This window comes from Rhinichthys klamathensis, unplaced genomic scaffold (assembly GCF_029890125.1).
Source record: "Rhinichthys klamathensis goyatoka isolate OS25496 unplaced genomic scaffold, OSU_Roscu_1.1 h1tg000004l_1, whole genome shotgun sequence".
Lineage (NCBI taxonomy): Eukaryota > Metazoa > Chordata > Actinopteri > Cypriniformes > Leuciscidae > Rhinichthys > Rhinichthys klamathensis.
This window is the reverse complement of record NW_026606557.1, coordinates 2959632-2985363: the sequence shown is the minus strand read 5'-3', so window position 1 is coordinate 2985363 and position 25732 is coordinate 2959632. Positions and strand designations below refer to the sequence as shown.

Sequence of the window (25732 nt, the reverse complement as noted above, 5' to 3'; positions counted from 1 at the left end):
GTCTTTGTATTCAACCATGGCTCTTTGATGACATGTCAATTTAAAAGAATTTAATTCGCAGAGACACCAAAAAATGTTTGGAAATTTGGTTTCTGATTGGCCTTAAGTTAAGTACCACTGGTTTAATGGGTTCACAGTTCAAATGTAGACCAGTGCTTGCCAACCCCGGTCATGGAGTATCCGCCACACAGCATATTTTGAACGCCTCGTCAATCAAACACACCTGACTGAACTCATTGGCTCATTAATAGAGACTCCCACCCTGCATCCCAATGTGCATACTTTCCATCATAAATAGTGTGTGAAATAAGTGTCCCAAAAAATAGTATGTAGAAAAGGGTACGCCAAATGTAACGGTGGTCTATTATTTTTGGTAGATTTTTGCATATGAGAATGTAGCTTTTATGGTGGCAGAATGCAGGTCACTATGCGACAAAGGACAATTTTAAGACATGGTAGTATGTCCCAAAATCTTGCCTTCTGCAACACACTCAAAAGTATCTACTTTTTCCTCTTAAAAAGAGTACGTTACATTTAGGGCATAGTATAAGAGGAGGAATTGGGGGACAGCATGAGACCTGAAATGAGTGTGTCAGATAATGATAACCTCCAAAAAGTGCACTGTTTGGAGGGGTCCAGGACCAAGGTTGGGAAACACTGATGACCGTAAAGAAGAAAATTATCAATAGTCATTACCTTCTTCATCAGTGGAGCTCTCAGAGTTGGTAAATCTATTAAAGTAGCTGGAGGACACTGGACTGTTGAAATCAGACAATTGACTACTGGGGTCAAGAGTATGCTCACCAAGCTCCTTTGTTGGGGTTTCCTATTTGGTTGAAAAACAGGGAATCAGGCACAGAAAAAGCCTCTCTTAAAAAAATAATCGAGTTTATTTAAAAAGATTTAAGAATGCAAGGGAAACATCTGACCTGGTCAAAAAGGTAGACAGTGACGTCATCAAAGAACGACACGCCACGTCTATTATTTCCATCGCTGCCCTCTTCTGATGTTGCTTTAGCAGTCTGAAGGGATTTGGGTTTCAGTAAGCTTTTGAGGCTGAGGGAACTGCTGTTGTCCGAGATGATAACAGGTACCGGGTGCACAACTTCATCCTCACTGCACTCAGAGCTAGAGCTGTGTAATCGGTAGGCACGCATGTCGTCATCTGACTCATCACTGTTCTCATCTTCTTCATCAGCATCCATTCCATCCTCAGTGCCATATTCCATTGAGGATCCATCGAGCTTTCCTAAGTACCTCCCCTCCATATCTGGCTCTTTTTTCTTTGTTCCCTCCCCAGCATATGTCCTTGTTAGCTTTGCATGGACCTTGACGTCTGTTGAGGGCTGCGTTGAGGTAGGTGGTGTTGCTGCATGTTCTGGGGCTGCATGGGGATGAGTTTGGTCTGAGTCGTCAACAGTCAATGGTTTATCCTGCCTCCAATCTTCCTCAGTGGTGAGAACCAACTCAGGCAAAGGAGTCTGTACATCACCATCAGTTGATTCTAAAGTAGGACCTGCAGATTGAAGGGATATCTCGGACACCGAATGCTCCTCAACAGCTTCAGCTCCTTGACTTTCGCCAGCTTCTCGATTACCCTGGAGCCAAAATGAAGCATCTCCTTGGCCGCTTCCACCAATGTCATCACTCTTTTTATCTAGCTCCTCATTGTCTGAGAAGTAAGCAGAGTCTCTGTAGTTTCCTCCCAAGGGAACTTCACCAAGTTCTTGTTGGTGATCAACTCTACCAGCATTTACCTGAACGTCAGGTACACTGTCCACCTCAGACACAATGATTTCCGGTGGAACCAGTGCCATAGGCTCCACGGCACTACCCGTCTCATTCTCTTCAGAGGAATCCCTCAAGCCTGTTTGAGAGTTCCACTCGGGTGACTCCAAGTTCTCTGTTTCATACCCACTGTCAGCGGCTTTGTATGGGGGTTGAAGCTTATTGTTTACAGGATTTTCCGATGACTGTCCATGCACCACATCCCTATGCATGTCCAAAGAATCTAATGAGTCTGGCGTTTCAGCCGAATTCTCAATGGTTGGAAGAGTGGATAAGGTGCTATCATCAAGAAGGCTGTCCTGACTTATTTGGTCAAGACAGGAGTCTGAAACCAACAGTGAGGACAAGTCCTGAGTTGCATGGTTGTCCAATAAAGTTTCTTGATCTTGATCGATGGCTTCTAAGAGTGCAATATCATTGGCGGTCTTCTTATCTAGCTCCATTATATCACTCATTGAGTCACTACTTGTTAGACCTTCAGTGAGGCCACCTTCTGTACATTCACCAACAGGTGAAGGAGTAAAGCTAAGCACAGCTGTGTCTATGATTCCTTTATACTGCCCATTCTCCTTTGAGGCTCCAAAGCATTCTTCAAGGCTGGGGGGTTTGGCATCTATGCACATATGCAGTGTCTCTGTAGTGGCACTTTCAAGGAACTGATGACTTTTAGATGGACTGTCAACAATGACCTCAACACTCGAGGTAGACTCGGAAGAGGAGTAATTCCCAGATTTTGGGGAATGCAAAGAGCCATTTGAGTCTGGCAGGTGGTTGCTACAGGTCTGTCCTGTTACTAATATATCAAAAGGCACCATTGTTTCATTTCCTTTCAAAGGCGACAGAAAATCTTCTAAAATCGGGCTGACTAAGTCCAAGAATTCATCCTTAAGCTGCGTAGAATTCACAGCTGATTTCAAAGACTCACCTGTAAGGTTTACACTATCTGAGACATCCGTCTCAACAATGGAGCTCATGGTCTCCTCTATATTTTTTGAGTCGGGCTGTGAAAGCGCAGACTTGTCCTTCATTAGGCTGTTATCTTTAAGAAATAAGAAGTTTTCAGCCAGTTTCTCAGTGTTAAGAAGCATCATTACATCTGAACTGTCCTTATCGGAGATCTCCAGATGAATGGCTTCTGGTCGAACCCCTAAAAAAGACTTTGGAAAACTATTACTTGCCTCGTTACTATTAGTTTCACCATCAGAATCCCTCTTCGGTACATTCATCTCTGGGAGCTCCATGAGACCTCCCCTGAATGAATGAGAATCTTCCAGTTTTGCATCGCCCTCACTGAAAATGTTAGTATGGTAAGGGCTATCATGTTCACTTGAGGACCATATGTGGCTGTCCTGAAGGAAAGAGTCTTTTGAGTCAATGCTCTGATGAAAGAAATCAGCATCTGTACTGGATTCATCCAATCGGACATCCTGTAAGACTACAAACTGATCCTGCTCTGAAGCATTGGTACCTTCAGCACCCTGACTTTCCCCCATCCCAATTTCACTCTCATCTAGCTCCTCCAACTTAATAAAATAGTCATTTCCAGAGGATGCTTTATGTGCATCAAAAACTGGCAGGGTTTCCGGGACTTGCGCTACAGTGTCAGGGAAATGAGCCTGAATGTCCTGCCGTGGCACTGGAAAGAACATACTGTGGTAATTCAAAGTAGTGTCCAAGGCAGAACGATTGTGGTTGTCATAGTGGTCATGCTTGGCTGCCTCCCACACATATTCAAAACTCAGTCCACGACTCGTTTCGGTGACTGTGAGCACCTCGTCTGGTTCTCGGCCGTCATCAAACTGTTCCAGAATGGGGAAGGAGGAATGACTGACGGTGGCTTGACGAGTAGTGGGATTGGGTTTGAGAGAGCTCCAGCGCTGCTCGAAGTCATCCTCCACATCTTTTTGACCCTGCATACGGAGGTAAGTGAGCAGGCGGTGGACCTCTTCAGCAGTGGCCCTCTTGTCTGCAGGGAGCCAACAAAACTGTAGAACTTCATACCTGTAGACCAAAGCATAGAGTTAAGACGTTTCTAGAGAGAAACTGATCTTGTTTATGAATCTGTGAAGGACTAACCATCTTTCTGAGTATGGTAAGTCCAGTTGTGGCTTGAGAAGTCTGACTTGTTGATCCTTGAGCACATGGTGAAGCACTTCTCTATCTGACAAGTGAGGATACGGCTGCTTTCCACTTTCAAACAGCTCCCATAATGTCACACCCAGTGCCCTGAAAACACAAAAATCTTGTTCTGTTATGAACATATAATGTAGAATTATAATGTAATTGAATAATTGAATTGTAATATTACATCTATAGCATATTTACAATAAAACTTTTTATTTCAATCCAGGTCATTTATTAATGTAACTCAAATGTCCAAAAATTAAACTAAGACACTAGAAATCCAATATCCATATTCAACATAAACATAAAAAGGGGTATGTCTGTAATAAGGCCTCCTAATATGCTCATGAAATAACTGGCTGACATCCAAGCCATCATTTGGTCAGTCAGAGTGATTCACAGATGCTATAAGAGTCAAAAACCTTTAAAATGTACAACCCTGCATTCAGACATGTGTAGTGGTACCTCACTTACAGAGTGCTCTGATCTGCCGAATGCTGTGAGAGGCCACAACATCACTACCGCCGTTTACCATTTCCCTCTACATATTTTTTTAATTTCAAAAAGACATGAGACTGCAAAAGTGCATCCTGTTAAACAAGTAAACCTATCATTTTGAGTTACCTACCAAACATTGCTGGGTTTAGTCTGTTCTGATGTGATCAAGCCCCCATGCAGCTCACCAATCAGCTCAGGGGAAAGCCAGCGCAGTGCCACACATTGGTCATCCTCTGTGGTGATGTAATCTTCCTGCAAGGAGACAGAAAAATTATGTTACAAAAATGTTAAATAATAAAATCAATAAAAAATAATGATGCTTTTCAAGTTTTACCTTAAAACTCGTAGGGCCAATGCCATAGTCTCCTACTTTGACAGTCAGGTCCGTTGTGAGATAGCAGTTCCTCAAAGCCAAATCACTGTGATAGGAAGAAAAAAATTGCATGGCATGCTTTTAAAAAACATTCACATATAAAATGGTTCTCTTGTAGTGTGAAGTATTAACTATACTGACTACATACTAAAAAAATTATATTAAAGTTGCGATGAAACTGAAGTATCTGACAGATCTTCTCTTCCGTATTGTGATGCATTGTGAAGTGAGCTGTATGACCGTAAATTAAAATTATACGGTCATATAAAATATAAAACACATGCATGTGTGAATTGTTTTTATGAAAACAATAACACGCATTTAGAACATATGAATTACAGTGTGAATTTTGATTTCATGTCGACTTTATACATTGGATCTCATCCACTAATAACTTTATACAAATGTTACTTTAGTATCAACTACTCTGAAAACTGTTACTGTAAGGTCATTCAGTTATTTAATTCCTAATAATAATCTATTAATAAGATATAAATAAACATTGTCTCAACACTTTCCAAGTTTCCCAATTTTAGCATAAAAGTAGAAAAATGTAAGTGCAAACCTTTGATAGAAACATGACTTCTACATTAAAATTTGCATACAGGTTTTACACAGACATGTACGATTAGAGAATGGGACCCAATGCCACAAGATCCAACAAATGGTGCTTCAATGTTTACAAGGAAGCCTGTGTGATCCAGATTTTCATCCCTATTTGCCCTCTTCTCATGTCATTTACAAGCAGCCTAAAGCAGGACTCCTAACTAAAAGATTAGCAAGGAATCAACTGTTTAAAAATTGGCTACAAACCCATCACAAAGATGTCATCATCTCGATCCACTCTGAGTCCAATTAGTATAAGTGCATGCTGACAGAGTGGACAGATAATAAGGTAGCAAGCTAGTTTGCTAACACCATGCAAGAAGTAGCGAGTGGGTTTTGAGGTGTGGTTTCTGTGAACAGACTAGCAGAAGTGTCCATGTTGCTTCATTTGAGTTTCTTGTTGTTTTGTGGTCGGGTCAGTGAAAACACTGGCAAGGCAAGAACAAATCTAAGCAACAGGCTACTTTGTCGAGCCCTACTCACCCCCTTCAACAAAAACAGTGATGCTGGAGCTTATCCACATGCAAAAAGCATCAGAATATTGTTTCCAGAGGGGAACAATACGCCCATTTAAGCAGTAAGTGGGATAGGAGGACATATGGGGTCTCGTTCAAACTGAGCTTGTGAACACGGCAGATCTGAGTTCAGCTTTGGCCATCTTCTCTGATTTGTCTCTTTTACACCCTCTCTTGTGAAACCGCTGACTCTAGTCGTGCTCACTGAACCCGCCACATGATAAATGGACTGATATTTTAGACGTGATACTCTGGCCTTGGCAAAAGGGGCAAATACAGTACTGTTGGCGGGTCACAGGGAAGCAGAGCTGTGCTTTTAGCCATACATGGAAAATTCACATGTGCAGACCAGGGTTATTATTGTTAACTAAAACTAAATCCATAAACAGAGGTCAATTCAAATAAAGAAAACATAAAAAATTAGGGGGTAAAATTATTCCAGCTACTATTGGCGCTTTTCTACTGCATGGTACGGCTCGGTACAGCTCACTTTGGCGCTTTTCCACTGCATGGTACAGTTCAGTAAGGCTCGCTTTATGGTACCACCTCTGTGGAGTTTGCAAGCGTACCGTACCGATACTAAAATGTGACATGAAAACACTACAGATCACTGATTGGTCAGAGGGAATCGTCACTACTAATCGTCATTGGATTTGCAACACGAGATACCAAACCCGCTAGATTTAAATAGTTCAGAAACAGCCACCGCAGTGTTATTTGTTTGCAAAATTTGTATTAAACGACTTGCTTGACAAAAAGAAGAAAAGAAAACTTGAAAAAAGAAATGGCCGAACGTTCCTGCAGACGTTCCTCTCGTTGGTAGCTGAGGAGCGGATATTGCGACTAGGAAAGAAAATGTTCTCAGCAACTTTAAAGCCTGGAACACACCAAGCCACCCACTAAGTTTCCTCGGTGTGTTCCGCATGGTTCCGTGCCGTCGGCTGAAATTGGTCCTCGCCGGCTTTGTTTCGGCCGATCCGACATGTTGAATCGGCGTCGGGCCGTCGGTGAAAGAGGGAACTTTGATTGGCTGTTTTAGCTTAGTGAAAGAGTCATGCATGAGAATAATAGCAAAACAGCGAGCAAAGAAGTCAAAACTCTACAGATAGAAGGCTGTTCTTATGTTACGTCATCTTACCTGAGTGTTCCTTGGCGAATATTTCAATATTAACACGAGCGGAGTGGAATAAAGAAAGTGTTTAGCAGGATTGATATTTAAAACGGTAAGCACGCACTGCTTTGTTTATGGTATATGTGTATCTGCAACCGGCAGCGTCGGTTTTCCCTTTTTGAATGACTAATATAGACGAATATATCTGCAGAAATAGACAGCTGTCTCATTTACACGCAGGCGCAGAACGCGCATTCTAGCTGACAGTCGGCAGTAGTTCTCTCGCTGTGTTCAAGTGCAGCTTTTTACCCCGACGCAAGGCGACAACACAGTCGGCTTTCATCAGCGCTAGTTCGTCGGCGTCGGCTTGGTGTGTTCCAGGCTTAACGAGCAGTCTATAAACCCACCCACTTTGAAGCGGTACTAAACTGCAGTGGAAAAGCAAACCGAGCCGAATCGTACCACGCAGGGGAAAAGTGCCATAAAGTTCATAGTGAGCTTACAGCTTCCTTATTATAGCGCCACATAATGTTGGGTGGGTGTCTGTGCGCGCGCTTGCCCGAGTAGTGGGTGGGACATTCTACCAAGAGTCTCTGCACTTTTCTGTTTTGACGCATATACTGGATACTCTTGGGCATAAAAATCATAAAAAGAGTTCCTTTACTGTTCCTTTACTGCTCGGACCCCAAAAATAGACTCTAAACAGGGTTAAGCAGGCCTTTAGCACATGAGCAGTCTAAAAAAGTTGCATTTGGACATGCAAAGCTGCTGAAATGGCTATATTTCCCAAGATACCACTGCGCTTTTGAACTTCGTGCCATTCCAGACAACTGAACGAGCTCATGTAGATGCCCACAGTGGGAGTGTCAGACAGCGTTTTGCAGTAAATCACCTCTGAAACCCAAAATCCAAGAGCCCAAGTATTTTCATGACGGCCACAACAACAGCAAGGAATCTCCATGCCTCCTTTGGAGTTGTATCCCAAACGACCCCGCCCACGCTCCGCGCCCCATACGAGGGGATCCTCTTACGCTCAAACCGCAGAATCATCATATCCCAGCAGCGGAGGACAGCCAACAACCCCATAATCCAGAGGAGCTGTGCAATCGGACACCTTTCAGCATATTCTGAGCATGCAGGAGGGTACAGCAAGACACCCTAGATAACTCAACCTTCCTCTAGAAGACTGGAAGGGGAAGAATGAAAGTGCAACGTTGCCTTTTACAGCCCCGTGGCCTTTTTTGGGGAAAAAAAACGAGGACAGCCAGCACTGAGGAGGAAAGGCTGGACAAAAACACACACGCATGCATTCGGATAGATGCATTGAGTTGCATTAAACCTACTTGTAAGATGTTCACATAAAGGTTAAGCAATGTCAGACACATATGATGCATCTAAAGTGAGCTGAAGGTGATATTTGTAGGGTTAACCTGTGCAGGAAGTTGTGTTTGTGCATGTGGGTGACTCCCGCAGCGATCTCGCAGGCCATTTTCTGCAGCTGTAGAAGTTCTCCATTCCTGTACAGCCATTCATGCTGAGAGACGTAACTCTTCAGGTCCCCCTACGCACCAAAACACAAACACAAGGGCAAGAGTTCACGACCCAGTCACACAGAATCAAGTTTTAAGACCACAAAAACAAACAATTTGCTGAAACATGATTATAAGCATCCTGGGAAGCAGCAGTTTCCAGCAGTAAACCAGCCTGAACATATAACAGCCTGTGTGTGAAAGGTAACTTGTGGAGGCAGCCACAGAGGGGCAGTATTCTCTCTCTGTACAGATGCTGTACTGCCGAATGGATAACTCGACCAAATAAGGGAAAGGCTGTTTAATAGTGACTACTATATGCCGTGCCACAGTCATGTAAAAATAAAAAAGTAGCAGCAAGACAGTGCCGGGCTGTTCAGCTGTGCTGGGTTTCTGGGCCCAAAGTCTACAGGCCAGTTTAGCTCTTGGAGAGACTGCATTGAATCACATCATTCATCATTTTCAGTAACGTGACTGGCACGGAGACCTGGAGGGCAAAACATCCATAGAGCTGCAGCACAATTTTCCATCCGTTTCAAGCCATGCATATTTAGATCACAAAACTAAAAACTAAATATGTGAGCAAAACGCATGTTTTGGCCAATTGTGACTTTTGTGAGCCATATACAGTACCTGCTGCAGTATTTCAATCCCTAAAAACAGCAGGACATTATAAAACACTTGTGTGAACAACACTTAAAGTACTAAAACTGTGATATTTACAGATCATATTCCATATAAACATTTTTGATGATGCATATAGGCAAGCAGATGAGCCCAGATTATAAATGTAATGCTCTTGAGTTTTTTCATAATGGTTTTCTATGGAAAAACGTGACGAGAAACTGTGTGTTGTGTTTATATTCTGGGTGTATCTACTTGATTGTACATAGTATGCATCATTAATATTGTGTATACAGAAGTAGGTCTTACTGCATTAGTACTCAGTACAAACCTGGTAAATTTAACTGGCGGACAACAGAGGAAAGCCTTGTTTTGCCCTCCTTAAGGGTGTGACGCCACACGAAAACTATGAATTCTGACAATGTTGCAGGTCTTGCATAGAAAGTGGCAGAAAGAATTAACTGTCCTGTATTTCTTTTATTTTAAAAAGTCACAATAAAATCACTGACTTGATTACATTAAACACACATTTGATTAATTGCTTAACGTCTTTTGCTTATAAAATTGCCCTCTCAGCCTCCACTTGTAGCCATGTTTCAATAAAAAAAATATATTAGTCAGATAAATCCTTTCGAATGGTTTCCTTCCACTATTTCAAGTCTTCTCGCTCAACGACTGAGGATTATTACACAAGTCAAGTAGTGCGTATGCATTGGTCTCGAGAGGATCCTGATATCTCAGACTCCTAGCGACACACAGGGCGAAGTTCTCCCTTTGGAATGATAATGGAGAAACAGCGTTACAGCTGGCAGCCGTGTAATATATGATTAACTTTCTGTTAAATCAGCCAACCTGTAAACCAAGCTGGGAAAGGAGCTTTGTTTGCACACAACATGAGGTTTGGCAAACTGCCATCAATTCTGCCTTTAACCTATCCATTTTTAAAACTGGATGCCCATTTTTTATGACCAGTCTATGATATGAATGAAAGAGCATGAGTCAGTAAACATCCACCCAATAGGATGTGAATATTGTGAAAATCTTAAGGAAAAAGTGATGTATTGCCAAATGAACTGCAGCCCATTTTTAGTACCATTAAGCTTTCTTGCATATGCTATTATGCCAACAGATGTTGTACTTTGTAATACCCATTGTTCTCACTGGTCATTGTCATTAAATTCTCATTTCTAAAAAAAATATTTTTAGGGGGGGGATGTGCTTAATTTGTCGTGACGACAATATCACAATTAAAAGCAAGCAAATCTTTATTTATTTATTTCTTCCTTTTGATTTTGGGGGACATATGGCTCAAGCATGTTCTTTACACATTTTAAAGTCCCCCTGTATTCAATAATTGTATTCCTTAAAACTCATCTTTGATCACCAAAATTACAAATTTAAATGTTTTTTCCTTGGAAAAAAAAAAGTCTTCATGGCTTAAAATAGCTTGAATGTAACTCTACACCCTTGCCTCATTTAGTATACGCGGTTTTATGAATATGCAAATGAGCCCCGCCTCCACTCACTCGCACCAGCTCAGAGATCCACTGGTTGACGATCACACGTTGACCTGATTGGTTACAAGGTAGTGTGTGACGTCAGAAACACCAGCGATTTCAAACCGTGTTTTTGAGACTGTCTTTGGTTCACTGCAGTTTTAAAGGAGAAAATACTCAGCAATGCTGTCGACTTATGAATTTACACATGGTTTGTCTTAAAGCTAGTGCTGTCAAACGATTAAAATATTTAATCGCGATTAATCGCATTAATGTCATAGTTAACTCGCGATTAATCGCACATTTTTATCTATTCTAAATGTCTCTTGATTTCTTTTTGCCCCATTATTTTTTCTCATTTTAATGCTCTTATCAACATGGAAAAGTGGATCGGCTTGCTTTGTGCAAATGTTTTTTATTGAAAACAACATTGACATATACTGTGTTCAAATTCACACTAACATTCGCTCTTGGAGCAAATAATCTCTCAATGTAACACTGTTCATCAATAAAAGGGTGAAAAATACTGACGAGGTCCTGATATTGACGAGGGGGCGGAGAATTCACATCAGCTGTGTGTGTGTGTGTGTGTGTGTGTGTGTGTGTGTGTGTGTGTGTGTGTGTGTGTGTGTGTGTGTGTGTGTGTGTGTGTGTGTGTGTGTGTGTGTGTGTGTGTGTGTGTGTGCTTGGCCATCATCAAGTGGTGTTTCAGACTGGACGTGCTGCGATGATGATAGCTCAGTTCACAACGACAAAACACACAGATCACTTTGGTCTTGTCAATGGGACCGTTTGGCAACTTTTTAAAAGTAAACTTTCCATTCAGAATCTTATTGGCATCCATTTGTGTGCGTCGTGCCTGTTGTTTTGTTTCCGGTCTAGCTAGGTCCGCTTGCACTTTCAAAACGTCCTCGCGCGGCGCAAGCCATTGAAATGAATGGGTTTCATAGCGCAACGCCACGTCCTGTTGCAAAAGCATGTGAAAAAAACTACAAAGTTTGCTAGGCCAAAAAGGGCGCTAATCGCGCGATAAAAAAATTGACGCTGTTAAAATGGGTTTGCGTTAACGCCGTTAATAACGCGTTTAACTGACAGCCCTACTTAAAGCATATTAAAAACCCCACATAAACGACATTAAAAGCTTGATTTTCACCACAGGAGGACTTTAAGAAATGTACACTCTTTTTGTTTGATGTTTTTAAAGCAATTTTAAGAGCACAGCATTGTGAAACATACGAAAGCCCTCCCAAAATCTTAGCAGGGGACAAGGTCTTCCTTTAAACACACAAACACGCATACGCTTAGAGCAGCTCCCTAAAGAAAGCCTTTCCAGGAGAGACTGTCACTCAATCAGAGAGCAACTGGCATTCTGCAAACCAGCTCCAGTTGCACCCTGCAGCTATATTGCTCTCTAAAATGCACTGTGTCAGGGTTACCAGTGGTTACTAGTGATACACAAAGAAAATCAACCATCCAAAGAGCTTTCAGATGTGCTTCTCTCTACCTCGGTAGAGCGAAACGTTGAGCAAACGTTTTAATATAAAGTAAAAGATAAAAATCACAGTGATTGAACATAGTCTTAAAACGTCCTGTTCTGCACCTTACAAACTGGTAATGAGTAGCAGCCGACTCATTAGAAGAGTGCTGGTGCTGATATGTTCAGAATAGAGATGCACCGGTATCAGAAGTGGTATGTAAAATTGGTATGTATTAAAAAAAAAAAAGTTCGGCAAACGTTATCAAAATTTGCCAATTTGCTTGTAAAAAACAAAAACGGTAATATGAATCGGCCATGAAAAATCATACGCAAGGAATAATCGACGACAGGTCGTTGAATTATTACAAAATAAATAATGCACACCTGAGCTGGTAATGCAGCCACCACGCAAAGTGGAGTTACACCTCGGGTGTGCATTATTTTTCAACGGACCAGAGTCAATTATTCCACTTATACTACGGTCACCACACCTCAAGACATTGTTCAGATGATGCATTTCAAGACATTTGTCAGGTTTGTCCTTAAAACAATCTTGAGGGTAGGACTAATTTCTTACGTATCTCATCCCATGCCTCTGTTGCTAATTCCAAAACGTCTCTTTAAAGCTAGTAACAGAGGCTTGAGCCATTGACAGCAGACTAATGCAGCTATTACTGATGTTACTAGCAAGAGAGATTAAGCGTGTGTGAATTGCCTGAGTCTGCGTCTCAACTAATCGCGAAAATGTAAGTTTATCTGCTTCAAGAACAGCGCCGTTATCTCCACGCTAGTGAGAAATGTCATGTAGCTTTTAAGTTGCTAAACTATTTTACTAATAAAATCATTTGAGCAGTGCTGACAACACGTTTCTGTGCGAGTGTGTGTCTGAGTGGGAGAGAGAGCAGGAGAAAGAGACTAGAGTATGTGCTTTCTGTACATAACTTAAATTTGTGGCAAAAACATGGAAATTATTTGTTGTTTATATCCTTTTGTTTGCTATATTTATTTGCTCGGTCAGTGTCCTTGTGGGTTTTGGTTATTTTGCTGTTGTAGTGTGTAAGGACCTTTGAAATAACTGAAATCATTTGGTGAAGTGATATGGACTGTAAGGCGGTCAAAACCTGCCTGGCTGGAACTACTTTAGCCGTGCGTTTCCCTGAAAATAATTACACGCCTTTGCATGTTTGTCGACCAATCAGATTCAAGCATTCAACAGCCTTGTAGTATAATTGAAAATATATACTTGTATTCTGCCTGATATTTAAAAATGTACACTATCATTAATAAATTTGGGGTCAGTAAAATTATTTTTTTAAAGAAATGGATGCATTAAATTGATCAAAAAACACAGTGAAAGCAGTTAGTAAAGTTTTCTGGACATTCTATTGATCAAAGAATCCTAAAATAATGGTTTAGGATTCTTTATGCCACAAAATGTATGCCACAGCTGTTTTTACTGTATTTTTGCTCAAATAAATGCAGTCTGGGTGAGCAGAAGACTTAAAAAAAAAAAAATCTACTGATTTTAAACTTTTGAGCGACAGTGTAGATAAAATTGTAAACATTATGCAACCAGAAAGCATTTTAAAACCAACACAGTTGTCACATGACCTCATCAAGTCTACAGATATCAGCATGTTAAATTAACCGACTGGAATCCAATTATCTTGAAAATTGTATTTCTTCCAGTCCGATAAAAATGAGTCAAGAATGAGAAAATGGGGTTGATCAGGCTCATATGTCAATCTAGTTAAGCGCACTGAATTGTGATCTGGTTGTATCCTGCACATTTAGTCAAATATAGCAGGTCACACGTACAGAAAACCACACACTGTCCACAGTAAACATACTACAGCACACGCTAATAAAGCCAGTATGCTATTCTGAACTCAGCCATTGACAACCTCAACAAAACCTCTCAATATGAATGTCAATACGCCATACAAACTGGTCTAGGGTGGGAAACAAAGCCAGAGCAGAGCAATGAAATGCCCAGGCCTCTCCATTATTCTTCTGAGATGAGAAGTCGTAGGACCATACACACAAAATGGTCTATGTCTCAGCCTCTCGGTTCGTGTGAAGCTACTCTCTGACTGGGTAAGGAACGGCTTGGGTCGAAACCCGAGCCGTAACACCAGCTAAGGAAACGGCCCAGACTGCATTACGCAACAGCGGGCCGCAGTGAGCTCATGCCCTCTCTGGAGACGGGCGACATGGCTCGAAGCCATCCACCTGCTCAGGCCCAGAGGATCCCAGACCACAGCCATTGTTCCTGACAACTGGTCAGGTGTGGAGGATGTTCCTAACCACTACCGCTCTGGGATTAACAGCTAACTAATTACAGAGTCAGGTGCAGCAGAAACCGAAAGGAACTAGATAATATCGTCTCTTTCTCAGACACAAACACGAGCAGTGAACTGGCATAAAGTGTTACTATATTTTTGCATATAAACAGTTAGGACATTAGCAAGACTCCATCTGTGTGCATAAAAGCAATAGCAGGGAATTCATTATTAGATGATGACATCTGTTTTTTTAGTTTTTTTACTTTGCACTTGCACATTTGAGACTTGTAAAGACAGCGTGGCTTTATTGCAGCACTTTAGCATTAGTAATTAATATGTAACTGCATGTAAAGACATCTTAGAAATGAGAAATCAGAATATTACTTTCAAATCGTTTTGAGGCAAGCCTGTTTGAATATTTATTTTATTATTTAATTTAACATATTATATACAAATATTTATTGGTAGCACTTTATTTTACAGTTCTGCTCTGCATGTACATACTCTACACTTATTATATAATTACAATAACTGGGTTATAACTAGGTACTAATCCTGAACATACCCCTAAACTTAACCTTAACCCGTGTAGTTAGTTACCTTATATTACCAGTACTTTCCTGGGTACATGTACTGTAAAATAAAGTGTAACCTATTTATTGTGTTACTTACCTGCACAAATATGTAGTTCATATGCAGTATGATTATTAAACCACGTTAATAATCATAATCTAGCTCCTAGTGTCTTTTGCAGCATGGTGATAAAATGCACCAACGCAGCAAGATGTGAGAGTGACAGTGTCAGTAAAAGAATCCTATTGCTTTATTGGGATATGAGGGAATCGGAGAGCTACCTCCTGCATGCAGTTATGCGGCTCATATCCTTCACAGGCACAAGCAGCGCACCCGAAATAGAACAAGAAAAACAGAAAATAAATCAAAGGGCAAGAAACGGCCCACTGACAGACACTGGCTGTGTAACTTATGACGGATGCTGGCCTAATTAAAGTGCTGGGAACAAATGAAGTAGTGAGGTACGCTGGAGTATCCGTGCTTTTATCAGACTTGTCCGAAATGAATTTGAGATGCCGTACGTGGCTGTGAAACAAGATTCAAGACGAGATGACCTGGAGTGCTAAACAGATGCAGAAGAATTAATAAAAAAAATGATGTTTTCAGGTCTCTAATACATCATTGATCACAATAAGAGATGAATAATGAGTACCAAACAACAAATAACATCACTAAAGATTTCCCATTATAACCATGCATCACACTGTGCTCCATCTTATGCTAAAGGACTAGCACCTGCTTATCTGCTTTCCTATTATACGGCAGTCTCGCGTCTCTGAAAGAACAGAGTCAGAATAGACGACACACTTTTGATGGCACACTTTAAAAAGAGTGCGCTTTGGCTTTAAGATAGGACAACTTTTCACATTTACTTCTGTCCTCTCACATCACATTAAATATGGTGTCCTGACTGATCACGGTCTCTTCTAAAATCTCAGTAAAATCTACAGGAATTATGGAAAACCTACACCAGAATGGCTGAAAAAGAAAAGATTTTGCAATGATGCCATTGACAGATGCACGCAAACCTCAATGAACTGAAGCAACGTTGTAAAGAACAGCGGGACAAAATTCATTATGAGAGACAGATAAAGTCATGCAGAAAATATTACTTCAAGGTATTTCTGCTAAAGGTGGTTCTACAAGTTATTGAATCACAGTGTGTACTTAGTTTTTCCACACGTCTCCTCAATTTTTGCTTTATTTCTTTTAAATAAATAATGACACTGTGTAAGATGTCATGTTTTGTTGTTCATCTGAGATGCAAACAAATCTATACACTTACCAGTTCACAGTACTCGAAGATGAGCAGAAAAGGAATGGCCTCCACACACTGACCAAGACATTGCAGTATATTGGGATGCTGAAGAACCCTGTAAAGACACAACGAAAAACACCAAATACAGCCATGTTTAACACATTCAGCTAGCCACAATAATACTATATCAGTATTTACAAAAATCTGTTAACACTGACTAACTATGTGTTATTGAAAACACTGCTAATATAACATACATTACAAAGTAAAAGCTTATATCAAACCTAATACAGATAAAGGCCCTCTCTTACCTGAACGGGTCGCCCTGCTGCAGGAACTCATTCTGCTCTTTGGAGCTGCCGTTGGCCTTCAGCTCTTTGACAACGGCTCGGGCGACCGCAGGGTCCACGTAGATCTCACTGAGCAGAACCTGTCAGAAGAAGACAAACAGAGACATTTTGTCTGATATAGAATCGATTCTAAGACTGACTGTTGATTTGGGGAGGAACCGAGTCCTTCCTGAAAACAAGGCCTGTTAGGTGGACCCCAGCGCAGCAGGTGGCTCAGATGAGGATGTTCCCATGGCAGGAAAAAGCATCAGGAAATAAGGTTTTCCCTTAAGTCTTAATCTCGGTAAACACATCCACACGCAGGCAACGGGAGGACAGCTTGAGCGCCGTATAATGCTCCCTCGAACACGTCAAACTATGGCCTCCAAGGGCCCCCGCGCATAGAGATGAGAGCAAGTACCAACAAGATCACAGGGTGCGATTATTTAAGATTAAACCTCAGGAGGAAATTGTAGAAACTTCAGAAGCCAGTGCTTTGCTTTCACACAATGTGTGTCGCAAGACAAAAGTCTATCAATGCACCTTCACACTTTCAGGAAGACAGGCTTACCTTTCCAAACCAGCCGCTCCCGATCTCCTGAATGTAACTGAGAGAGTGTCGTGCCACGTGAGGACCTGATGAGACGTCTAAAAGACCAAATATAAGAACATAGAGATGGATCATTGTGACCAAATAAACAGCAAATGCAAGGAGTAGGAAAAAAGTCAGCTAGTCTGAATATAACGCTTAAAATGAACATGAAACCTCCCGAATAACAAAGACAATAGAATCTATTACTCCTAAACTGGTTATGTAAGACTGACCCTTCATTCATCATAATACGGTTTATTTCAGAAGCATGTTTGGATATTGAGAGCGAATAAGACTTCAACAGCGCTTTTTTTTTCACTTAAAGGTGCACTATGTAACTTTTGGCCCTCTAGCAGTTGAAAAACAAAACTGCATGCATTTTGCAGAAGAACATTGTTTTGGCTGTGCTTTGGCTCTGCGAGACTGTGAACACATGGATATCCAAAAATTATGTCATATGAGCATTCAAGTTGTGCTGTTGTTTTGACTAATTGGAGAAACAGACATTTTTAAATGAATGACGTTACAAAAGCGATGACAATTGCCGGTCTGATATGGTCAAACGTTGCAATATTTTTAGAACTGATATTCTGGTCAAAGAGAAAGATTGTCCCACTGCTCATAAAAGATTCACCACTAGGCTTAAGATATATAACCGGTTTAGATTTAAAGGATCTCAAGCTGACTAGCTGAAGACGTTACTATAGCTTTACCCTTTAATCAGTCCCTCCAGAAAAACGCGATTATGCGATCGCTGAATTCAATGCAAAATCAGCCAAAGTCCGCATATTTATGCGGGGGTGGCATTTTTTCAAATACTCCGCAATTTCGCCGCATAAATTGCTGATTTCCGCGCAAAATATGCGGGGCTTGCATGATTTCATAATCCCCGCATTTTCGTCGCAAAAAAGTCACATATATCTTAGCAGAAAGTTGGAAAATGTTGCGTTTGCTTCACACAAGAGCAGCCGTTACCCCTGTTGCCATGGGAACGTTATGAAGTGACGTAATTACACGACGTGAACATCATCGAAAAGCTGTAAAACAGGAGCACACTTTATTTTTAAATATTTAATTTATTCATTTTTACTGAAGTTGTAGCATATTCCTCTAGTAAAGCTACAGAATTTGTTTGACTCATCAATCTTTTGTAAGTTTGATGTGTTTATTAAGGTCTTGTAACTAGGGATAGCTCACAGCTGAAGTTATTAGAGGCCAGACAGACTCACGGAGGCGATTGGCATCTTCTCACAACTCACACTTTATTCCCAAATCGAACTCGTATAACTGTCTGTCACGCGTTCTCCCGTCCACGTTGTTACTTAATAAACAAAATAAGATAAAATAAGTAGCATCAAACAGAAATTACCCGCACACATGGGGTGTTCGAGGCGCACATAGAGTATAACACTGCAGACAGTTAAGACAGGGAGCGCGCAGCTCTTAAAGGGGCCACGCCTTATTTCCACTCGTTACAGTCTGAAATAAAACAAGATGAGAAATTAAATATTTCCAGCACTTTCTGTGATGTAGTATGCTTGCTTATCATAGCAAGTAATAAGAAATGACTCTTTACATTAAGGTAGTAGCCTAGTGAGAAAAGGGTGTTGGGGGAATCACTTTTTTTTCTCTTTTTCATCAAACCGCAGTTTTTGCAAGTTCCCGCAATTTCATCGCAAAAAATTGCATAAATATCCCGCATATTCCATCGCATTTTTAAAGAAAACGGGCCGCGTAATCAAGGATTTTTGCCCGCAACAATCACAAAAAAACTCCGCGTTTTTCTGGAAGGACTGTTTAATGGACACTGTACTTCCTTGAAAATAAATTCCTGCACAGCACTACAACAACCATAATGAAATGACCCTTCACAATAGATAATGCTTCACAATGAACTCTGTTATAGAGCTACATCTGTTGGAGATGCGTTTTCCTCAGTGCAAAACAGGTATTCTCCATCTGTACGTTAGAAAGTCTTGCAAATATATCCATTTTGCTGTCAGGAGTGGACAAGCCTTATGCAAGCGAGTCTCTGCTAAACGTCACAGACGCCACCGTATGCCAAACAGAAGCAGCGCAATAGAATAGGAACATAACATTTCTGACTAAATGTATAGATTCTGATCAAATATTTGCCATATGTAGAATTTTAAACCTACAAGTAAGTGTATTTTTATGATCGCAGTAACTGTAAAGGGGTAATCAAATGTAGGCTAATATAAGTACTAAGATCAGGGGAGTGAATGTGTTCCTCTTACCAGTGAACATTAAGTCTGCGCTTTAATGATTTTAACTTCTGCTTTACTTTTGTTTTTAGATTGTAATACTGTTACAACGTAATGCGTTTTTAATTCTTTCCTTTTTTCCACATAATACGTTCTACGTTCACTACATTTGTTTTCATTGCTTCCATTATAAACATTGTTTGTAGGACAACATTGGGCAGGAAGTGATTATTATTATTATTTTTTTTATACAAATATTTAAAAAATCCAAATATGAAGAAAGATATACCATTCAGCACAAAAATACAGAGATATGCCGTATCATTCTTTGGCCACATCACCCAGCCCTAGTTCTCACCCTCTCCGAAAAGCCAAGCCAATGTTGATTCTTGTTTTATTACGAGCTCTGTCTTGTTCTTTTTTAGCCAGCAGACTCTCCTCTGTTCAGCATTTGTTTAAAACGGGTGATTTCCCAGAAGTTTAGCTGCTCCATGTCAACCTTTCTCGCTCATTGTTACAACTAACCTGCCGCTCCCACACCATACACGCGTCAAAAGGAGCAACTTTTCTCTATTTAGATAAAAGAGTGTATCTTTGTACTCAACGCAGTGGGGTGCATTTGCAGGCGTGCTAATGACCTGACCTGTTAAGCGGGGCAGTTGGAGGTGAGGGGGTCCAGGGAGGGGCACAGGGGGAACAGCGAGTGTGTAAACCTCCGCGGGCGACTGCATAGAGGGGGTGTCCTCCGCTGGGGGCGTGAAATCAACCTCATCCTCAAAGTGGTCATCAAACTCCTGACAGATCACAAATCACATTTGAAATGAATAATAGCGGCACTTAAGAAATAGCTACTCTTGAACTGATGGGACAGAAATTGCTACAAAACAATATACAGACTTTCAGAGACAGAACATTTCACTCACCTTAAAGTTGATCTCTTGCTCTTTGCAGCAGGAAGCACAGTTGAGCAGCAAAACCACGAGGGCCACCAACACAGCCAGAGACAGCAGCAGCGGGATGGCCAGAGAGAAATCCACATATCCACCGGCAGCCTCTGCTGAACACAAACACACACACACACACACCTGATTAGCTAAACCAGTGATGATCTCTTAGAGGGAATCCCTTGTGTAGTAGCCAGTATTATTTGAAATGAGAGGGACCACACACACACTTATTCAGTTTCTAGAGTAACAACACAGCAGGTCACCATCAAGAGAGGCCTACTTAACACCAAGAACTGATTGTAATGGGAGCAATTTAGTTTTGACACTACACGTTACATCACACATCCGATAGACATATGTATTTTGTAGGTTGTTTACAGTAGCAATTAGGGATGCACAATATACAAATAAAAACTGATATTGCCATATTTTGTTTTTCTGCAATATAGTCCGTGAGGCGGGGAGAAAATTGGTATCAAAAAGGGCACCAATTCTAATGGTTATTTCTCAAAACAGGCATGCCCCCTGACCACAAAAATGCATGATAGCAGTGCCATGTAGGTAGCTTAAGCCTTAAGGTATGAAAAATACCAATTTTACATTTAATTGTGCTGAAAAATTCTAATTATGCAAACTAAATTTCAACATTGATAAACTGTTATATTGACATATCTATTGCTTTAGATCTTCTCTTTTATGAGATATCACAGTGAAATTAAAAATAAAATATATATGCTCTTTAGGACAGAAAATATACAACAAAATAAGGAAAATATAACACAATTTTGGAATTATATTAACACAAAATAATATTTTGTGCAAATATGATTCAATATATCTCCCTTCGAACGGTCATATGTATTGCGTAGCTATACGCTATGGGGAACCAACCCAATCACGCTGTGCTATGATAAGAGCAACGACATCTTCTGATGTCAGGATGCTTGCATAAGGGTCCGAAGCAAGGGCCTTTTGGCATGACGTGTTGAGTGGGCAAAAGCCCTAATTATGATGGGCCTGTTTACTGAGGCTGACTTCATCACACAGAAAGGATATGTGCCTGCAATGAAGGGACTTCCAAGTTATAAAACCTGGCGTAGATGGACTGCGAGGACCAGCCGGCCACTATACATATATCGATCGTCAATAGATACTCCACTGGACCATGCCCAGGAGGAGGCCATGCCTCTAGTGGAGGGAGCTGTGATGCCTATGGGGCATTGCAGGCCCATATGCTAAAGCCATAGCATCCACCAGCCATCGGCATAATCTTTGCTTTGTGATCAAGCACTGTGCGACCACCGAAGCTCATAAAGAGCTGCTCTGACTGTTTGTACTGAGCGGAGCGTCTGTACCGGGCAGAGTAGGTGTAATTGCTGCTCATCTTCCGATGTGGGAAGAGCAGAGAGAGTGATCACTTGTGCTTTAAACAGGGTTGAATGAGTTTGGAGAAAAGTATCAGTGACACCTCACATAGGTTTGGGTCCTGGTTTCTTGCTGAGCACCAGCCAGAGAACACAGACCACTTAAGAGCAAAGAGGCGTCTTTGTGGACGGAGCTCTAGCCTCATTGATTGTGCTCAGGACACTCGCTGGGAGCTCCACTAGCTCCCGTCGAGGGGCCACACATTGAGGGCCCATAGTTTGGGACGGGGGGTGCCAAATTTTCCTGTTCGCCTAGGTCTTTCCTCAGGGGTATTGGCCATGGGGCTGCTGTGAGCAGCAGAATCAACTCGGGGAACCAAGGTTGGGTCCGCCAGAGAGGGGCCACTAGTAGGACTGAGTGTCTGCCCTCCCTGATCCTCTTTATGACCTGAGGGAGGAGCAAGACTGGAGGAAAGGCATACAGGGGAAGGCTGGGCCATTCGTGGGCCAGCGCATTCCTGCTTTTCGAGAAAAATATTGGGCAGTGAGAGTTGTCTTTGGAGGCAAAGAATTTGACCTCTGCCCTCCTGAAAACACTCCAGATAATTTGAACTGTTTGGGGATGGAGGGTCCATTCCCCTAGGGACACATTGCCCCGGGACAGCATATCTGCTTCCTGGTTCAGTTTCCGTGGAACATGCGTTGCTCTCAGTGAGCGCAGGTTGTTTTCTGCCCATAAGAGGAGACTTCTGGCCAGTTCGTACAGTCGTCTCAACCTGAGCCCCCCCTGGCAGTTTATATAGGACACTACTGTTGTGTTGTCCGTGTGGACCAGGACATGGTGACCTGACAAACGTGGTAGAAAGGTTTTAAAACCACCAGCAATTCTAGGCAGTTGATATGAAACCGTCCTTCCGTGCTGGTCCAAGCTCACCCCTGACTCCAAGAGACTGGGTTTCGACCAGGGCTCTGGTGCAGCCGTGGCTTACCCTGATATAGAGATGGCTCTAGCGCCATGATTGGGGGGAAACCTGTGGTTTTAGCCAGTACTGCAGTATGTGTAGCATACTCTGCGGACGTACTTATGAAGCAGAGGCCATGAGGCCTAGCATCCTCAGAAAGGTTCTGTGGGGACTCTTGGTCCCCGCTCTAAACGAGCTTGCGAGTCGCAGAATAGCCAGAGAGCGTTTGTTTGATAGCCACGCCCTCATTGCAAAATTCATTCTTACCTGTTAAACGGAGGCATTTACAGACTGGTCTTAAGTTTAAAACAATGAGTTAAAGCTGTACACCACTATGTTTTCTGCAAAAGAAATAATCACAATAACAATATTTTTTAAACAAGTTAAAATTTCGACAAAATTCCAACCTAGATATCACCAAGTATGAATGCTTTGGTACCAAAAATAATGAATTATAGAAATAACCGACCGTAAATGGAATTTGCCAAATGTTTGGGGGGTCAAACATAAAATTGGTGATTTTTTACCTTAAGCTACCCACTAAGAATTGCTATCATGCATTTTTGTGGTCCAGGGACATCCCTCTGTTGAATAAAAAAAGAGTAGCATTGGTGCCCTCTTATGACACAAATTTCTGAAATTTGGGGGTTTGCCTCACGGACTAATATATATATTATTGCACAGCTCTAGTAGCAATTATAGAAATATTAAACTAAATAAAAAAATTGTAATAATGCTATTGTACTAGTGTAAAATTAAAATTGAGGATTGATATAAATAAAGCATTAAGCCATATCACAATACCTAATTTATTCAAATATATCTCACAGTAGCAATGTCTTAATGTGCCGCATTAACACGGCATTTAAATGTGTGGTCGCAAATTTTGCAGTGGCTTCAAATAAGGCTCATCCAGTCAATTTTATAATGTATTTTCCCTTATTTTCTGTGTACTTAACCCTCAATTTATCTTTGGGGTCTATATGACCCCAATCGACTTTTCCGTAGTAAATAAACTTGGTTCCCTTCATCTTAGTTGCATAAAATGTTGTCACTTTTTCTGCATTATCCTTATCACTATACACACAAAAAAAAACTGGGCTTGATTCGGTTGTTCTAAAGGTATGTATAAAAAAAAATTTTTTAAATAAATAAAAACAAAAAAAGTCACACTCATGACCTTTGGGGTCAATATGATGGGAATGGGAAAATCGAAAAAAAAAAGTGTTTTTAATTTTTCATTTGTCAAAAAAAAAAAATCAATACATCCAGAATAAATCTGAAAATTTCCATACCGCAATGAAGTCCTGTTACTAGAGCACAAATGCAATGAGTATGGAACAAACATGATCACACACATGCACGCGCACACAAACACACACACAGGTGTGACTCCAATAGAAAGCATTTTAATAGAAATTAATTGGCAAATAAAATCAATAATCCCAGCATAAATCTGAAAATTCTCACACATAAATGAAGGCCTGGTACTAGATCACTAATACAATGTGGAAAAAACATTATCACACACACGTGCGCCCACACAGACACACACAGATAGAGAGAGGTGCGACTGCAATAGAGCATTTTTATTGAAATTGGCAAATAAAATCAATAATTTCAGCATGAATCTAAATATGTTCACACATAAATGAAGGCCTGGCACTAGAGCAAAAAAACAATGTGGAATGAGCATGATTACACACACACACATGCACGTGCGCGCACACAAACACACACAGGTGTGTTTACTCTTCACTCCTGTTCCTATTCGCCTATAACTGTTCGATTATTGAACATTTCGATTATTGAAATAATATGTAATTGCAATCAAGTATTTTCTTTTAGCGGCAACGTATGTGGCATTACTGCAAATTTATATAGCATTATTGCAATAACAAGATACTTCAAAAGACCTCAAACAACAGCAAAAATAATTCTAAACTTTGACAAAATACTGATTTAATGTATTTCACAATGTTTAAATATATATATTCATAACAAAAGCTGTTATAAGAGCAGTTATAGTCACATCCAGAAAAATGAAAGGATCTCTATGGGGCTACACTTTCTGACTAAAACTATATTATCTACAAAAAAAAAACATCTAACCAGCAGATAGCAGAATTATGCATCTAACACCTAGATCAATATCCAGAATTTAAATTTAAATTTGATTGTCATTAATGTTTTTTTTTTCATAAAAATTTAATATTTCATAATGTATGCTAATGGTGTAGTTGAGGAATTTTGCAGTAAATAGGTAAAAAAGTACTTCATATCCCCCAAAACACAGCATAAATATATAAATGAGAAGTAAACGAGAAAAACGATATATTCATATGTATTATTAAAATGTATATTTTTTGTACAATCGCTCTATACCTGTTTGTATAGAGTCAAAAGTCATAAGTGTAAAAGGTTATATGAGGGGATTATATGAACAGCTCAGCAGACAGATACAATACCCAAAAACATGCCACATCATGAATAAAAAAAAGGTGCTGGGTGAATGTTTGCACTAGATTGGTCTATGCTTAATAATCTCCACTCTTGTCTCTCTCTGAGAGATTATGGGACGACTCGGATCTCTCACGGGCCTACACACAAACCATTGTCCTCCAACAGCAGTTCAGATATCAAGTGATGAAAGACTGGATGTGCTTCAGCACCTGTTCTGTCACTACAACACCATTAACACCGCTCTCCATTCCTCTCATCAAAACAAAACAACCCTCTGGGGTTTGAGAACAGCAGGCGGTATAATTGGTGGCAGGAGAGGTTAGTAACAGATCTGAGATCAGATGAGTCGGGCCGCCAGTGTCACGTGTCTGTGCATGTTTGGCGTGTTGCTAACCCAGTAGTTTGTCTTGCGCAATTAGATGACAAGGATGTGCATGTATGGATAATATGCTAAGACGAATCTTTCAGCAGTGGCTGGCATGATCGCCCATAATAGTAATAAATGTGGCTTCAGTAATCCTACAGGCCACACACAGAACCGCATGAAACACGAGGAGCAAAGACGGAGCTATTTTGAACACCTTCTCATAAAA

At 40.8% G+C, this 25732-nt stretch overlaps 1 protein-coding gene across 2 annotated transcripts in view; it reads right to left on the bottom strand.

The window, feature by feature from the left end:
- Positions 1-25732, bottom strand: part of lmtk2 (lemur tyrosine kinase 2) — a 40218-nt gene that overhangs the window by 1239 nt on the left and 13247 nt on the right. The window contains exons 2-12 of one of the 2 annotated variants that reach the window (XM_056251471.1): positions 20327-20460; positions 20047-20197; positions 17158-17234; positions 16569-16687; positions 16285-16372; positions 8446-8576; positions 4745-4829; positions 4541-4662; positions 3865-4014; positions 930-3789; positions 697-826 (exon numbers count right to left, since the gene is read on the bottom strand). In XM_056251471.1, the coding sequence (XP_056107446.1) occupies positions 697-826; positions 930-3789; positions 3865-4014; positions 4541-4662; positions 4745-4829; positions 8446-8576; positions 16285-16372; positions 16569-16687; positions 17158-17234; positions 20047-20197; positions 20327-20460 (4047 nt within the window). The remainder of the gene's footprint in view (positions 1-696; positions 827-929; positions 3790-3864; positions 4015-4540; positions 4663-4744; positions 4830-8445; positions 8577-16284; positions 16373-16568; positions 16688-17157; positions 17235-20046; positions 20198-20326; positions 20461-25732) is intronic. The other variant, XM_056251481.1, reaches the window with a different exon arrangement.